The sequence below is a fragment of the Eptesicus fuscus genome, chromosome 14, assembly GCF_027574615.1.
Source record: "Eptesicus fuscus isolate TK198812 chromosome 14, DD_ASM_mEF_20220401, whole genome shotgun sequence".
In the NCBI taxonomy this organism is placed as follows: Eukaryota; Metazoa; Chordata; class Mammalia; order Chiroptera; family Vespertilionidae; genus Eptesicus; species Eptesicus fuscus.
Window position 1 is genome coordinate 31,084,482 of NC_072486.1, and position 18,315 is coordinate 31,102,796.

The following is an 18,315-nucleotide window of genomic DNA, read 5'->3' on the forward strand; positions in this document are numbered from 1 at the left end:
TTGCCTGCCTGCCTTCCTGACTGCCCCTAACCGCTTCTGCCTACCAGCCTGATCACCCCCCTAACCACTCTGCTGCCAGCCTATTTGCCCCCAACTTCCCTCCTCTGCCAGCCTGGTCACCCCTAACTGCCCTCTCCTGCAGGGTTTATCACCTCCAACTGCCCTCCCTTGCAGGCCAGGTGCCTACCAACTGCCCTCTCCTGCTGGCCATCTTGTGGTGGCCATCTTGTGTCCACATGGGGGCAGGATCTTTGACCACATGGGGGCAGCGATATTGTGTGTTGCAGTGATGATCAATCTGCAGATTACTTTTTTATTAGATAGGATAGAGGCCTGGTACAGGGGTGGGGGCCAGCTGGTTTGCCCTGAAGGGCGTCTGGGATCAGGTGGGGGTTCCCTTGGGGTGTGGGGCAGCCTGAGCGAGGGGCCTGTGGTGGTTTGCAGGCCGGCCATGCCCCCTGGCAACCCAAGCGGAGGCCCTGGTATCTTGAATTTATTTTCCTTCTACAATTGAAACTTTGTAGCCTGGAGCAGAGCCAAGCCTGGGGCTCCCTCCGAGGCCGGCAGCCATTTGTGTTGGGGTTATAATTGAAACTTTGTTGCCTTAAGCGGGTGGGCCCGGCCAGGGTGTGCAGAAAGCTTTGCTTCCCCTGTTGCCGGTGGCAACCCTGGCCTGCTCTCTCAAGCTCCATTCTGCCACCATTTGTTTGAATTTGTTTACCTTCTATAATTGAAACTTTGTAGCTTGAGTGGAGGCTTAGGCCTGGCCAGGGCAGGCGGAAAGCTTGGCTTCCTCTGTTACCTAGGAAACCTTGCTCTCTGTGGCTGTAGCCATCTTGGTTTGGGTTAATTTGCATGCTCGCTCTGATTGGATGGTGGGCGTGGCTTGTGAGTGTGTTGGAGATATGGTCAATTTGCATATTTGTCTATTATTAGATAGGATATCTTGATATTATCAGCTATATTTTACAGATCTATATTTTTAATTAAAATATTTTACAACTTTGAAAGAATATAGCTCCCATCTTCCCTTTTAAATTTTGAGATTTACATTTTTGATGTAAATGTATTTATGGATTTATTTTAAGAAAACCAAAGTGGAGCATTTATTTTCCCATACCTCTTTTTAACCTACTTACTACTAAAACTTTTCCAAAGTTTAATGAAGCAGAGATTAAGCAATCAAATTTAATGCCTAGATGTGTCTTTGTAAATTGATTAAAATACCATCTACTAATCTTTAAGATGGGCTACCTTTTATTTTAATCTTTTATTTTAATTACTTATAGAAAGTGACTCTGCTCCTTACTTGTGGCAATTAATATACTTATTATTTTTATATTAAACACAAAAAATATTTATTTATATTAAGAGCAGACAAAATAAACTTTATACCAAAAAAGAGTAAAAAAAGGTCACTTTATAATGATTAAAGTTACAATTTATCAAAAAGTCTTAATAAATTTACATTTCTATGTGCTTAAGGATATGGTCTCAAAAACAAAGGAAATATTTACAGATCTATAAGAAGAAATAGAGAAATCCACTATCTCAGAAAGAGATTTTAATATACCACTGTGTTGGTAATTGATTCAAGTCAATTTTTAAAAATTAGTAAAACTATATAATGTTAAAAGAACATGATTTATGAACAACCTAATTTTTATAAAGTTATAATTTTCCAAACCTGAATAGTATCATGAAATTAAAGAGTGTGAATGAGTCGTTTTTTAAAATGATAGTAAAAAATATACATGGAAGAAAATTTTTTAAAGCCCAAGAGGCTCTACCAGAAAATTCTGTTAAACTTTCAGTAACAGATAATTCTCACACAACTCATCCAAAACATAGACAGAGAGAAATACTCCTTAACTCATTTTATGCAAAATCTTGATATCAAAATCCAACAAAGACAATAAGGAAAAAAATTACAAGCCATTCTCATTCATGAACATGTATGTAAATATCCCAACTTCATTATGGAACCATATAGGAAAAGGGGTTCAGGGAAGCACACAAGGTCGAAGAAATGATATTTCTTCAATCAGGATAATGATTACCCTGGGGAAAGGAATATGGCTGTGATCATGTGAGAATATCTCAGAGTATGGATAGAGGGGACTGGGAGACTGGGAATTTATAATTACTTCCATAATCAACCCATATATTATATGTACTTTTCTGTATGTTCATTAAACATATTTCACAACAAAAGAACAAAACATTTTAAAGCAATCTTCATTATAGTAAATTTATGGAAGTTACACATTCTATTAACATCTGGAGTTGGTATTGGAGAGCTAATAGGCTAAGGACATTATTTAACCCTTTTCTTATAAATTCTTATACTGACTTATTTTATTGCACATATGTTCTAATGAAAAAAATCTAATGGATCATAGTTTACTATGACTATAAATAAGAGTTTCAAAGTATACACTCAGTATTTTTAATCCATTCTGGAAATGGGTACACATCCGAGAACAGAAATTCTTCCCAGACACGTAGGACAAAAGATTATGCATTCTAAAATCACTTTTATGCTTCTCATGATTTAGCATGGTTGCTATCTAAATCACACCAGACTGTATCGTTTCTAAAACTTTAAGCTTATTAAAAAGAGAGCTGTTGGGAGATAAATAATACATTTGTGCTATTACCTTTTAGCCGGTGACTTAGAATCTGTTCCAAAATAGCTGCAAAATTATTAAATTCAGGAGAAGAATCATCAATTGTCTCAAAGCAGGATCGATCAATCAGGGTCTTTACAGAAAACCTATGAATAAAAGGATATTATTACTGTTTTTAAGCAGAGTTGATCTATTCACCCAAGTAGCAAAAATAGGAGGAAAGCAATTTGGGAAGGTATTAGAGAAATACTTTATAAGATTATATATTTTGAAAACTCCCTCTATTCAAATTCACTGTGTAAATAGAAACATTTACAGAAATATCAGGCCTTCCATTTATATATTTACTATCTGTTGACTATGCTAAGCCTTAGGAATAGCTCACTGTCCTCACAGTTATTAAAATCAGAATTAAAAAATGACCTAAATTATTAACTCCAAAATACCTGAAAGCTATGACACTACTTGTAAGAAATTTGAGCATGCTTTCAAGAGTTTTGAAGCACAGCATTTAATAAACTTGGATGCCAGTGTTCATGATATGTGGGATCCAAAGTTTTTATGAGCTATAAATAGGGAAACTTAAAAGTATGTAGAGTATGCTATACTTTTCTCTCTCATCAGAATGTCTTTTATCTCTATTTCTGACTGCCAAAAATCAACATATTTTCCAAGACTCCATTCATATAACATCATTTCAGTGAAGGATTATCCTCTAACATATTCCTAGCAAACCAATATTTTGTTTGTATCTCCCTTCAGAGACAATTACAATTTATCTTACTGCCGCTATTTGTGTTGTCTATCTTTATCTTATCCTATCTAATAAAAGAGTAATATGTAAATTGACCATACCTCCGCTACACCCACAAGCCACGCCCACCAGCCAATCAGGAGTGAGTATGAAAATTAACCCAACCAAGATGGCTGCAGCCACAGAGAGAGCAGGAGGCTTGGGTTTCCCTGGTGATGAAGGAAGCCAAGCTTCCTGCTCCCCCCCATCCAGCCTGGCCTGACCTGGCCTCTGCTCAAGGCTACAAAGTTTCAATTATAGAAGATAAATAAATCCCAGATACCAGAGCCTCCGCTTGGGTCGCTGGGGGGGCATGGCTGGCCTGCAAACCACCACAGGCCCCTCACCCAGGCCACCCCATGCCCCAAGGGAACCCCACCCTGATCTGGGACACCCTTCAGGGCAAACCAGCTAGCCCCCACCCGTGCACCAGGCATCTATCCTATCTAATAAAAGAGTAATATGCAAATTGACTGTCACTTGAACACACAATATGGCTGCCCCCATGTGGACACAAGATGGCCACCACAAGATGGCCAGGAGGGAAGGGCAGTTGGGAGGGACCTGGTCTGCAAGGGAGGGCAGTTGTGGGTGATCAGGCCAGGAGGGGAGGGCAGTTGGGTAGGACCAGACCTGCAAGGGAGGGCAGTTGGGGGCAACCAAGCCTGCAGGGGAGGGCAGTTAGGGGTGACCAGGCTGGCAGAGGAGGGAAGTTGGGGGCGACCGGGCCTACAGGGAAGGGCAGTTGGGGGGGACCCAGGCCTCCAGGGTAGAGCAGTTGGGGGGGGGGACCAGGCCTGCAGGGGAGGGCAGTTAGGGGTGACCAGGCTGGCAGGGGAGGGCAGTGAGGGGCAATCAGGCTGGCAGGGGAGTGGTTAGGGGGTGATCAGGCTGGCAGGCAGAAGCGGTTCGAGGCAATCAGGCAGGCAGGCAGGCGAGCAGTTGGGAGCCAGCAGTCCTGGATTGAGAGAGGGATGTAGGATTGGGCCTAAACGGGCAGTCGGACATCCCTCGAGGGGTCCCAGATTGGAGACGGTGCAGGCTGGGCTGAGGGACACACCCCCGTGCATGAATTTTGTGCACCGGGCCTCTAGTTAAAATATAAATACCTTCAGGGCAATGCATGAAATTGAAAAATATATTACAAAGAATTAACAATAAAGAAGATGAAACAGAGGATCAAATAAGTGATTAGGAAGATAAAAAAGTATAAAACACCCAATCAGAACAGAAAAAAAAAAAATTTTTTTTAAATGAGGACATTTTAAGGGAACGTTGGGAACATTAAGTGTACCAACATTAACATCTTGGAGGTGCTGGAGGGAAGAAAGAGAGAGGAAGTAATTGAAAAACTATTTGAAAAATAATGACAGAAAACTTCCCTAATCTGGAGAAGAAAATAGACATACAAATTCAGAAAGTGCAGAGAATCCCAAACAAGATGAACCCAAAGAGGCCCACACCATGACACATCAGAATTAAAATGCCAAATGTTAAAGACAAAGAGAGAATCTTCAAAGTAGCAAGAGAGAAGTAATTAGTTACCTATAAGGGTGTTCCCATAAGACTGTCAGCTGATTATTCAACAGAAACTTTGCAGGCCAGAAGGGATTGGCACGAAATATTCCAAGTGATGAACAGCAAGGTCCTACAACCAAGATCACTCTACCCAGCAAAGTTATAATTTAGAATCAAGGGTCATATAAAGAGCTTCCCAGACAATAGTAAGCTAGAGGAGTTTATCACCACCAAACCAGAATTACAAAAAAAAATGTTAAAAAGTCTTCTTTAAGAAGAAAAAAGATTAAAAATATGAATAATAAAATGGCAATAAAAACATATGTGTCAACAATTACTTTAAGTGCAAATGGCTTAAAGGTTCCATTCAAAAAACATAGGTGGTTGAATGGATAACAAAACCAGATCCTTACATATGCAGTCTACAAGAGACTTGCTTCAGATTGAAAGACACACAGAGACTTGAAAGTAAAGGGATGGAAAAATTTATTTTATAAAAATAGAAACAAATGAACAAACAAAAGCTGGAGTAGCAATACTTATACCATACAAAATAGACTTTTTAAAAAAAAAAAGCTATAATAAGAGACAAAGAAGGACCCAGCAATTCCACTTCTGGGTATTTACCCAAAGCAATCCAAAACACTAAATCAAAAAGACATATGCATTTATATATTCATTGCTGCATTATTTACAATTGCCAAGATATGGAAGCAACCTAAATGTCCATTGATGGATGAATGGATAAAGAAAAAGTAGTGCATATATACAATAAAACATGACTGAGCTATAAAAAAAATCAATAAATCTCCCCATCTGCAACAACATGGATGGACCTAGAGGGTACTGTGCTGAGTGAAATAAGTCAGACAGAGAAAGACAAATGCCATATGCTTTCACTTATATGTGAAATCTAAAAAACAAATGAACAGGCAAATCACAAACAGGCTGATAGGTACAGAGAATATTTTGATGGCTGCCAGATGGGAGGGGGTTGAGGGGATGGGTGTAAGAGTTGATGGGATTAAAAAGTACAAATTGGCAGTTACAGAGTAGTCACAGGGATGTTAAGTACAGCATAGGGAATATAGTCAATAATATTGTACCCCTAGCCAGTTTAGCTCAGTGGATAGAGCATCGGCCTACAGACTAAAGGGTCACAGGTTCAATTCCGGTCAAGGGCACAGACCTCATTTGCAGGGTCCTCCCCAGCCGAGGTCCTGTGTTTCTCTTACATCAATATTTCTCTCTGTCTTTCCCTCTCTCTTTCACTCTCTCTAAAAATCAGGTGAGGATTAAAAATAATAATATTGTAAAAACTATGTATGGTGTCAGATGGAGACTAGATTTATTGCGGTGATCACTTCATAAGTTATATAAATCTCTAAACACCGGGTTGTGTACCTGAAGGTAATATGATATTGTACATCAACTGTAATTGAAAAATTAAAAATATTTATTAAAAAAAGAACTGCACTTAATTATAAGAACATTTTATGTAATTTTTATATTTTTCAAGTTCTTATGTAAAAGCTATTACTTAGACTTGATTTGATATTTTTAGACACTCATCAAATTATCATTTTATTATTTGAAAACCAGTCCTCTTCAAGAAATAGATGACTAATATTAACATCATCATTATCAGGAAATAGCTCAGCATCTGTGTGATATTTTTTAAATGTATTAAAATTCGTTTTACAGATTTGGTTTTTATAGCACATCTTAGCTAGTTACTGTGTTGTGGACAAAAAGATTCTGGAATTATGGAGCTAGCTACACAATTCTAGAGAAGTGGTGAGTGGGAAGACTTGGCTAGCTAGACTTAAGGATCTAATTCACCTTCTGAAATTTAGGTTTGTGTTGGCAGGAGAACAGGGTATAATTGATTAAACAAATCTGAGAAATATGCTTTTTCTGCATTATTCATTTTGATATATTGTAAATTACTTAAACTGCTTTTTCACCCTGAAAATATCTTTCTGCTTGGAAATAACAGAAATTATATGCTTTGTGATATTTAGATTTTGCTTTTGTTTTAGTTTTTAGGGAGAGTTTGAGTTAAAAGTAATTCAGCATTCTTAGATTTTTGTCATACAGATATTGTCTTCTATAGGAATATAAACTACTGATAACATGATGAAAAAAGACTCCTATTTTATTGACTACTAATTGATCTGTATATGACTCTGGATGCTACAAAAATGTACATGTTACTCTCCATTGCTATTGCATTTTATGAAATAGGTAATTTGTTAGGTAATTTTGTATTAGTCCTGAAGGACAATAGTGACTAAAATGTTATCAGACTCTTATAGGTGGTTGAATTCTAACCTAGCTCTTTTGATGAAATAAGCACTTTGTTAGTTTTCAGTTTATTTCACCAATGTGCATTAATATCTGAGATACTGTAATTTTCTAAAGTAGTAGTTTACGCCTACTTTGTGATTGCAGAGTCAGCTTTTCCTGTTCTGTTACACCTAATAAAGATTAGAGAAAAACACTCTGATATTCAGAAGTTTCCTTCCATTAAGGCCAAAGGTGGAGGTGAAGATGTGTGGTTTTTGTTTTTTCATTTTAGGGACACTTTTCCTAAAAATTTATATCTTACTGGATAAGAACATCATACTTAATTATTCTTATTCAAAGTTTTCTGAGGATTTGCAACATTTTTCTGTTGTATTATCCTCAAAGTTTGCTGAGGATTTGCAACATAACATTTTTCTGGTGAAATGGACATAAGAAATAAAAATAAGTTTTCAAGTCCCTTTTTAATCTGTTTTCTGTTTACCTTTTTACTTCTATTCATTTAGTCATGCATTTCATCTAGTGTTTCTCTAAATTAACTATGTTTCTGGTACAAGAGAGCAACTTCATCAATGTTACTTCCTAGATTTTTTTCCTTTTATGTAATAGCTTCCTTCATTGAACTCCAGTTGTTGTTGCAGATAGATTAATGTTTAACTACATGGTACTATCTCATCTTTTCTTAGTCAAGGTTATTTGTCAGAAACAAAAGAGAATGAACATTATTTGAGTAATTATTTTCTCAAGGATATATAATTACTACCATTCTATTTGTATAATATAAAAGTGATTTCATTGTATATAAAGAATCGCAAAGTCTACTCTTAGACCCAGACCCTTTCACAGGTCTGAAAGGTCAAAATTATTTTCTTAACAATTATAAGACATAGTTTGCTTTTTTGGGTTCCCACTTTTTACCAAGCATATTTTGGAGTTTTCCAGAGACTACATGGTATCTATATACATAAAAAGGCAGTGACCGTGACAACTGAAACAACCCGTCACTATGCGGTGCCAGCATAGATGTATAGACACAGGTAAAGTCTATGAGTGAACTAAGAATGAACAAGACAAATGCTTGCCTTCATGGAGCTCACTGTACGAAGGTTATGTCAGGGATGAGAATTCAAAATTGCCATCAGCACAGACCTGAGGTGCTGCTTCTCAGAGTGGTCAGAGATACACCCGATAGTGAACTGGGGGCGACTGAAGGGCTGGTGCCAATGTGAAGGCAGGACTGTTCTGAATTTCCCAAAGGAGCCAATGGCTGCCTAGGAGGCAGAGCTTTTGAGGCTGACTGGCACAGAAACTGAACAATCAGAACCTAATCTGGGTGAACTACAAAGGCAGAACCTAAGGTGGGGGCTGAGGAGAGGTTTTAAGGGCAACAGCTGTTTGGTATAAGGCAGTGGTCAGCAAACTCATTAGTCCACAGAGCCAGATATCAACAGTACAACGATTGAAATTTCTTTCGAGAGCCAAATTTTTTAAACTTAAACTTCTTCTAACACCACTTCTTCAAAATAGACTCGCCCAGGCTGTGGTATTTTGTGGAAGAGCCACACTCAAGGGGCCAAAGAGCTGCATGTGGCTCATGAGCCGCAGTTTGCAGACCACGGGTATAAGGTATAAGAAAGCAGTTCAATTTTTTAATAACCAGTTTGGCAGTGCATATGGCTGGCTATCAGTCCAGATATAGGGGTTATGTATTTTTTGTCTGCCAAAACCATCTCCTTCTGCTGAAAAAGGCTCTCTCCCCTCCCCCCCATTTAAGCAATCCTATCCTATATAATCTATACTAATAAAAAGGTAATATGCTAATTAGACTGGGTCTACTGGCCATCTTCCAGATGTCTGACTTCCTTCTGGACAAAGCCATGGTGGTGGGGACCGAGGCAGAGGCAGTTAGGGGTGATCAGGCCGGCAAGGGAGAGCAGTTAAGGGCAACCAGGCTAGCAGGGGAGGGCAGATAGGCAGGTGAGTGGTTAGGGGCCAGCGGTCCCATATTGTGAGAGAGATGTCCCCCAAGGGGTCCCGGATTGGAGAGGGTCCAGGCCGGGCTGAGGAACACCCCCCACATGCACGAATTTCATGCACCAGACCGCTAGTATATCAGAATAGACTGAAATAGAAGATAACTATGAGAATCTAGTTATCTTCTATTAAACACAACATTAAAGATATTTACAAAGATGTAAAACAGTGCTATTCCTGCCATTTTGTTATTTTGGAAAAATAATAGTTTTCATTAAAATATATTATCTATGCTAACATGTAATGGGTTTATTTTGTTTGTAATTAATAAATAATTCAATCCATACTTTGCATATTTCCAATATGCACTAATTTCAGTTACCACAATTAAATAATACCAGTCTCATAGCAACATGGTTCCTATTAGAATACTATTATATGTTAACTGTGAGTAATTGCATAAAATAAAATTTGTTGATAGTTCTCTAGTTCGTGTATCACTATGTAAATAACAAATATAGGTCTTGATGAGTGACCAATCACATCACTTTTTTCAAAGTCTGTCTAGGACTGGTCACTTGGCACCGTTATTAGTTCATGCACAGAAATCAAAGCCTATAGCTGCGTTGCCTTCTTGTCTCCTGGTGATAAAGCCACATTTGTTTTATGAAAATGAATTATTGATAAGTGATGGGCCAACAAAGATGAAAACATGGCAGAGAAATGGAAAGTGATAATGCTAGAAGTGAAATTTGAATCAGACATAAATGGAGTTATAGAAGAAATAGTTGATCATGGGAATGACGACACTGCTTCTTCTGTTCAAGGTAATTTAGATATGCAGCCAGAGAAACTTATTGAAGGCAAACATAAATGAATAAAGTGGTTGTGACGAAAGGATGAAGATGTCCCAAAAGAAGAGACATCAACAAACCACTTCATATTTGAGAGGTTTTCACAACTTTGAAAGTGCTAAGGACTAAGTGTTGGAAACTGATTTAAACCTAGAAGGGAATATGACTATTTGCCACAGCATAAAAAAAATATGCTCATTCCATATTTTAAGTTATACAATGAGAAGGAAAGCACTATTCAAACTACTCTTTATTTTTTATTTTTTAGTAGAGGCCCAGTACACAAATTTGTGCACGGGTTGGGTTCCTCGACCTGGCCTGCAATCGGGGCCGGCCGGCCAGGGGGAGAGACCGAGGGAGATTGGCCGGCAGTGGGAGGTTAGCTGTGAGAGTGCTCCTGTGTTGAGCATCTGCCTCCTGATGGTTAGTACGCATCATAGCTACTGGCCAGTAGTCCGATCCTCCAGTTTTAACCGTCACCTAGGCTTTTATATATAGACTAGAGGCCCAGTGCATGAAATTAGTGTACAGAGGAGGGGAGGGTTCCCTCAGCCTGGCCAGCACCCTCTCCAATCCGGGACCCCTCAGGGGATGTCCGACTGCTGGTTCAGGCTCGATCCCTCAGGAACCGGGCTTAAACCGGCAGTAGGACATCCCTCTCGTAATCCAGGACTGCTGGCTCCTAACCACTCTCCTGCCTGCCTGCCTGACCGCCCCCTAACCGCCCTCCCCTGCCAGCCTGATCACCCCCTAACTGCTCCCCGCTGCCGGCCTGACTGCCCCCGTCTCTGCCTCGGCCCATGCCACCGTGGCTTTGTCCGGAAGGACGTCCAGAAGATGTCTGGTCTAATTAGCACATTACCCTTTTATTAGTATAGATAGACAGATTAGTTTCAGGTTTACAGCATAGTGTTCAAACTGCTCTTGATAAAGGAGAAACTTTCTCAATATTTCTAATGTTTTAAATTACAGTGTACTAAATAAATGTTTTACATTTTTTCATTTCCCTATTCATTATAGTTGGAATAGGCTAAATATATTACTATGATGATCAGTATCAGTTTTAGAGGTTGGCCACAGATTTAACACTAAAATTTCTAATAGCAGAATGAGAAAAAAGAGAAGTTGTCATTTATACATTCATTTGGGCTCAGTAGATATAAAGCAATTGCATAGAGCAGGGGTCCTCAAACTTTTTAAACAGGGGGCCAGTTCACTGTCCCTCAGATGGTTGGAGGGCCAGACTATAGTTTTAAAAAAACTATGAACAAATTCCTATGCACACTGCACATATCTTATTTTGAAGTAAAAAAACAAAACGGCAAAAACACCCGCATGTGGCCCGCGGGCCGTAGTTTGAGGACGCCTGGCCTAGAGAGACAATTATTGGCATTAAAATAAGACAGATGTTTCTCATAGAAATCTCCACAAAAGAAGATACTTTCTGACATAATAAACAATTTTCTTGACAACAACTTCAAGAAGACCCTCTGTGATTGCTTCTTCTGATGACCCTCACTGTAGGTAGGCGGATGTAATCTTACCAATGCACAACTGGGCAAAAGCAATGGGGACAGGAGAGTGCGAATCAATGCAGTCTACATATCCAGCTGCTCTCCAATGATTTTACTGACCCAAACATATATCTTATAAGCCTGTAAGGCCTCAGTCTTATAAGAGTGGATAAGTTTCACATATTCTTCCTTGAATATCTTATCTCTCAACTGAGCTGCTGACATTTACCCATCAGCGGTGAAGTTAAGACAATACCTTCTAGAAAAGGTGCAGGGCACACCTATTCTCTGCTGTCATTTGAATATGAACCCAGTTTTAGCTAGGGGAAGAGATAATGACCTTCTATGAATATTGTAAAGACTACCTAGAACCAGTACCTGAAAAGTTGATCACCCTACCTCCATTGTGAACACCTACTATTAGAATTCTAAGAATCTTTCAGAATACTGAATCTGCTCCAAAGCAACATAACTAATGTTGATCCAAGTCCCAACCCAAAGTTCTATTACATAGAGCATGACAGAGTTTTAGCCAAAAATATTAATTCACTGTTGCCAAGGTATGAAGTCTTATGAGGCATACTAAAGCAAGCAGTAACAAGAAGAGTAAGTCAATGAATTTAAAGTAACTTAAAGGATTATATCACCAATAATATTCAGTAACATTTCATATCACCTGCACTTCATCCACCAACTTCAAACATAGGAACTGACTTTTTTCTTATTATTCAGCAACCAGAATGTTAAGAAGTTCAGAGTGCTAAAGCTCCCTCACTTAACTCGGGCCTCTGGGTGCTTTTTGTCTTTTTTTTGAACACATGATAAATTTACTTATCTTCTTTCCTAGTTCACAACCAATCATAATGAGCAAGTCAGGATGGAAACACAGGATGGAGCAAGCAGAAAGAAAAGAGCTGTTAGATACAGGCAGAGTTGTAAGAAATAACAGCTAACTTGGTAAGAGGAGACAGCATATGCAAAAGCAGATGAATTCCAAACAATCTTTTGGGGTCATGTAGCAAAAAGCTCTATGTATCTTGGGAATCTCCAAGAGCAGCTACTGCACAGGACACATTCATAGAAACAGGCCAAGAGTAAGAACATCAATAAAGGTTATACTGTGCTACACAGTCTTTTTAAAGAGGGTAGGAAAATGGGTAATTCATCCAAAATGCTTAAAATATTATTGTTTACTGTGGTTTAAATCTGAACACTTAAATTGGAAGCTGCAGTTATATAGAAGACTGTACTCCACAATAAATGCTGAGTAAAGCACTATAGTTGAAGGGAGAATTTTAAGTTTAACTCAAACCTTAGTTACATGGAAAATATGAACACTTCATTCTATGACTACACTGGAAATATCAGGTGTTTCTGTTATTTGAAATAACATTCAAGTTATGAAATAATATCCTGACCAATAGAAAACTAAGAACAACTATGTAACTGTTATTAAAAGTATTTTATTTTTAAAACCATCATTTGTCTCCACTCTGCTTAGCTCATCACACTATCTCCTTAAATCACTCATTGGTCCTCTAGCCACAAGACAGGAAAATTATGACTTTGTGAGGGGGAGTTTCTCTTTAAATATTAATTTAAGAGTTTAACAAATTTTATTCTTCAAACTGGTATGCATACATACTTAAATATATACATTTTAATATTGTCCTCATAAAACAATGTTAAAGCCATAGAAAGAGAATTTAGATTTTAATTCTCTCTATCAAAAGAACTAAAATCAAAGGAATATATGGGCTTTTCAATAACCTATGAAGCTTGAAAATAACAGAAAAAAATGAATAATACCTGATTTTCTATGGATGAAGAATAAAGGTTTTAGAAAATACCTGAAGGGCCTTAAAATTTAATTTTTCAAAGTTCTAAATGAAGAGAATATGCAGGGAAAATAATACTAGTTGACATATAGCACCAAAGTCAATCTATGAATATTTTAGAATTGAGTGTAGGATATTTAGATGCCTCAAATGACCTATTTTCTCTCCACCACACTCTATGAAAAATATGATAAAACTGCACTTATTTGTTGAGATAAATATCACCCAAATATTTTTAGTCTACAACACATAAATTTTCACTGAAAATACCTCAATAAATAATTACATATACAATCACAATGAACCAAAATTCAGCTCAATTCCATCCAATCCCATGATCCTACCTAATCAAACAACCCAATTCTAAAGTTCAAAGTATAGCAATATTGGGTGTGTTGTTTTTTTCCCACTTTCCTATATGCCAGCAACAAACAAGTGGAATTTGAAATGAAAAACACATGCCATTTACATTAGCATCTCCCAAAATGAAATACTCCAGACATAGCTCACTTGATGGGGGTGCTGTGGTGGCCAGGCCTCTGCACAGCAGGACTCACAGCCCTCGTGCCAGCCCCCAGATTGTGCCCCAATCCCTGTCCTGTCCTCATGCTTCTACCACCAAACCCTGCCCAGCTCCTATTGGTGCCTTGGAGGTCCACCTGCCCATGGTGCCCCTAGCAGGACCTGCGGGGGGTGGGGGAAGGGCAGGGGGAAGGGCAGGCTGCAGGCACTGTTCAAGTAGTTCTAAAAAGTGACCTTCACTAGCCACAGAAATCAGACAAGAAAAAATAAATAAGACCCATCAAAATTGCAAAGGAAGAAGTAAAATTTGCATATGACATGATACTATATAGCAGGCGTCCTCAAACTACGGCCCGCGGGCCACATGTTTTTGCCGTTTTGTTTTTTTACTTCAAAATAAGATATGTGCAGTGTGCATAGGAATTTGTTCGTAGTTTTTTTAAAAAAACTATAGTCCGGCCCTCCAACGGTCTGAGGGACAGTGAACGCCCCCCCGCCCCCCCCCCCCCCGTTTAAAAAGTTTGAGGACCCCTGCTATATAGAAAGAACCCTAAAGATTCTACTAAAATACGATGACAACTGTCAGCCAATGGTTATTGGCACCCAGTCAATGCCAACAGGAATCTCCAACTTGGGGTGGGGTGAAGAAGGAAACGTTATTCGGTGCAAACAGCTCAGCTGAAATACAACAGGACTATGAGAACAGCATGGCGATGGAGCAGCCCTGTGCAGAGGTCCTGGGGCCAGAAAGCCCTGGAGGGAGGCCCCTTTCCAGCTAGACAGCTCTGCTCTAGTCTGGTCTGCTCCAGGGAGTCAGTGTCAGCTCCCCGCCCAGGAGGGGAAACAGTCTCAGCCCTTGATAGAAAGGGAAAGTGAGCTCTAGTAATATAGTTCTTCTGTGAGATGTTTTTTAAACCTAAAGAACTGTGCGGTTGTATAATGACGTTTTAAACCTAAATGGAGAGTATGCCTAAACTGTTTAAGGAGTAAGGAAAAACATTACTGTGTAAGTATTAATAGATACACAAGCATGGCAGTGTGGGTCCAGGGGGTGGTTTTACTTGGTTTGGTTTGGTAAACTGTTCAATTTTTCCAGAACATCATTAGAGAATTACAAAATGAAATGTTTTTGTTTATAGACAAAAAGGCACATGCCTGATCTATCTACCATTAAACATATGCCTACCATTACCTTGCTCATATTTAGAGAAATTCAAAAACAAATATGAACACACTCTGCTTGAAGGTTATTTATTTAATTTTAGGGCTGTCATTGAAGGTTAGCAATGATCTAGTCCAAGGTTATTTTACACACAAGAAAACTGGAAAATGGGAAGGTTGCATGGCTTGTTAAAAGACATACAATTATTTAAAGACGAGTAAACTTAGAAGTGAATTATATTTCCATTAAACCAACTTCCCAATGTAAATATCAAACCACCTCTGATTTGATATGTAAAAATTAAGACAAACTCATTACTAGAGATGGATGAGATACTCAGAGTTTGGCAACTCTGAAAGGCAGAGAAAAGCAACAGAAACGCATCAATATTGATTTGTTCATTTTGCTGAACTTTAAGTGGGGCTATTTAAAACAGCCAAATGACCTACAGTGACTTTTTTTTCTAAAAAGTAAAAGCCTTTTAGACAAAGCCTATCAGAGATCTCCTTACTAGACATGGATGATCATTTATATGCACCATCAACTATTTGGACATAAAGAACAGCCTTAATAATATTATCCACATACATAAATACAAAGGTTGAAATCTAAGCCAGAAATTGAAATTTATTTTAGCTACAATACTAAGATTATGTGTAAACTGTAACTAAAGTAGCAAATATATTTATTTCACAGTAGAAAAGAATAATTATGCAAATAAAAAAATACAGCTAGCTCAGAAAGTTATCCACACAAATCAGTGAGAAATGACTGAAATTTCTTAAACTTAAAATATAATTTAAATGAGGTTGAGATACAAGTCCCTGTCTTCTCTTAACTGCCTCTGAAGAGGGAACAAATGAACATTAAATGACCTAAAACCAGACAAAAAATGGAGAAGCAAAAGGAATAGTACCAACCACTGAATTTATTAATTCAATAAATATTTGCTGAGAGTCATATGCTATATATAGTAGAAAGAATTTTTTTAAAAAAGAGTCAGCAAAAAGCAGACAAGGTTGCTGTCCTGTGAAGGTTAACTCTGATGAAGCTTTTATGAAATACATTAGCCCAAGAAGCACTGCATATGTTGGAACTTGCTTGAGACCATCCTCTTTTTAAAAAACTCATTCTTTTGAATAGCTGTAAAATAAAGGTAAGAAAATTGTTCTATCTACCTAACTTAAAAAATATTTCCCTAAGTTTAAAAACTTTAATACAGCCCATCTTCCTCAAAAGGTTGCATCCTAGACTGCACAAATGGTAAATTTAAAAGATTTCATATAATGTTACTGTTGGCAACCCCAGTGCCATAACAGTCAGTGAGGCAGGCAAGGTGAACATTTGTAATAGTCCAAGTTAAAAACAAAAAGTCACTCAAAATCATTAAATATACATCCTAGTATAAATATCTATATTTGGCTTAAGATGCTAAACACATTTTTTTTACACAAAGAAAAAGAAAAATATAGATATAAACTGCAAAGGACGAAAAGGTTTCATCATCTTTGATTCTTAGAGGATTATCGATGGCTGATGATGAGGGGTTTTACTGAACAAAGTACAGTAAATTTAAAACAACTTAATTGTTCAAAGAAGTTCCTAAGAAATGGATGCCTAGGACTTCAGTTTTTTTTTTTTTTACTACTCATAAATAAGACTTAAAGAAAATATATCAGCATATTAAAAATAAGTTATTGTAGGCAGTAACTATTCCTTTTACAGATGGTAATTCCTTTTGTAAATAGTAACTATTCCCTTTACGTCTCTATATGTTGTAAAGGAATACTGCACTCATAATTAGAAAACATGTGAGGAAAGGCAGAACTTGGACTAAACCATTGGAACGGAGCCTAGGTGTCCTCCCCAGTCCCACTCTTGCTAACAACTGCAGACACAGCACCAGCACTGCAATTCAAAGTGGAGAGGAAGCACGCGCGCGCGCGCACACACACACACACACACACACACACGCTGGCATGCAGTAGGCACTCAAGACCTGCGGCATGAAATGACTTAATATATGTAAACAGGCCAAAACAAACACAGAATGCACACTGGTTTTGAGGCAACACAGCACACAATCACCACAGGAACGACTACTTCGCCAGAAGCTGGCTGACAGCTGAACACGCACGAAATCAAAGAGCTCCCCCCCTGCCCTCCCTCCTGTGTTACTCTCGACTCGAGATGGCACATTCAAAACAAACCCATCCCCAGCCCCGCCCCAAACCGTACCCTCGGCCGCGGGCAGCCCTGGAACTGACCGAAAGTCCGGGGCCTCGGCAGTGCCCGGACCCCCGCCCGTCTGGGGGCGCGCGGGCCCGCGGGTACACCCGGTGCGCACAGGCTGGGGCGCAGGGCTGCCGCGGGGTGGTCTCGCGTCCCCCAGCCCCGGGCTCAGGCAGCCCCCTCCCGTCACCCCGAGCCACGGGCCGCCCGTACCTGCACACGGTGATCAGGTTCCTCCTCTCCACCGCAGCATTGCGGGCGCTCAGGCTCTTCTTGCCGCCGCCGCCGCCCCCGCCACGGCTCCCGCTCAGGCCCCCCAGGCTCCGGGAAGCCATGGCCAGCTGACCCCGCGACCCTTTTGTCTCGTGCCACCCCGCGCGCCCCACCCCCACCTCTTCCAGGCTCTCCCTCTGGATGCGACCAAGGGGTTGCGGGGACGCGGGGAGGATGGAGAAGACGGCGGGGACTCGCACGGGGGACTGACGACTCGAGCTCCGCACCGGAGCTGCACACACACACACACACACGCGCGCACACACTCACGCGCACACACACTCACTCACGCGCACACACTTACGCGCACACACGCACGCACCACCCCCTCGCCCTCGCGCGCGCCGCCGACAGCCGGGCTACGCGTGCGGGTCGGCGTCGGGCCTTCCGCTACTTCCCGCGGGACCTCGGCTGCCGGCGCGCGCACGTGCCCGCCGACCCCACACGCCCAGCCGCCCGCACTCAGCCGCCGCTACCTCCCTAGCCCCAGCCGCCGGTTGACACCGCGGGCCGCCCGCGCGCAGCCCCGCCCTCCCTGCACCTATCCGCCAACGCCACCCCTGGAGCCAATCGTGGGGCTCCGGGGGCGGGGCCTGCCGCCCGGACCTTAAAAGCACCGCGCTCCAGCTCCGCCCTGGCGCGTGGGCAGCTGTCAAGACGCGGGGCTCGCGCTCGCCGCCGGCTCGGTGCTGACAGTC

General features: G+C 40.3%; 1 protein-coding gene across 6 annotated transcripts in view; it reads right to left on the reverse strand.

Annotated features, from left to right (window-relative positions):
• Nucleotides 1-17,680, reverse strand: part of RUNDC3B (RUN domain containing 3B) — a 102,339-nt gene extending 84,659 nt beyond the window's left edge. For all 6 annotated transcript variants that reach the window (XM_054726177.1, XM_008149436.3, XM_054726176.1 and 3 more), the window contains exons 1-2: nucleotides 17,558-17,680; nucleotides 2,661-2,776 (exon numbers count right to left, since the gene is read on the reverse strand). In XM_054726177.1, the coding sequence (XP_054582152.1) occupies nucleotides 2,661-2,776; nucleotides 17,558-17,679 (238 nt within the window). In that variant the 5' untranslated portion in view covers nucleotide 17,680. The remainder of the gene's footprint in view (nucleotides 1-2,660; nucleotides 2,777-17,557) is intronic.
• Between the last annotated feature and the right edge of the window lie 635 nt (nucleotides 17,681-18,315).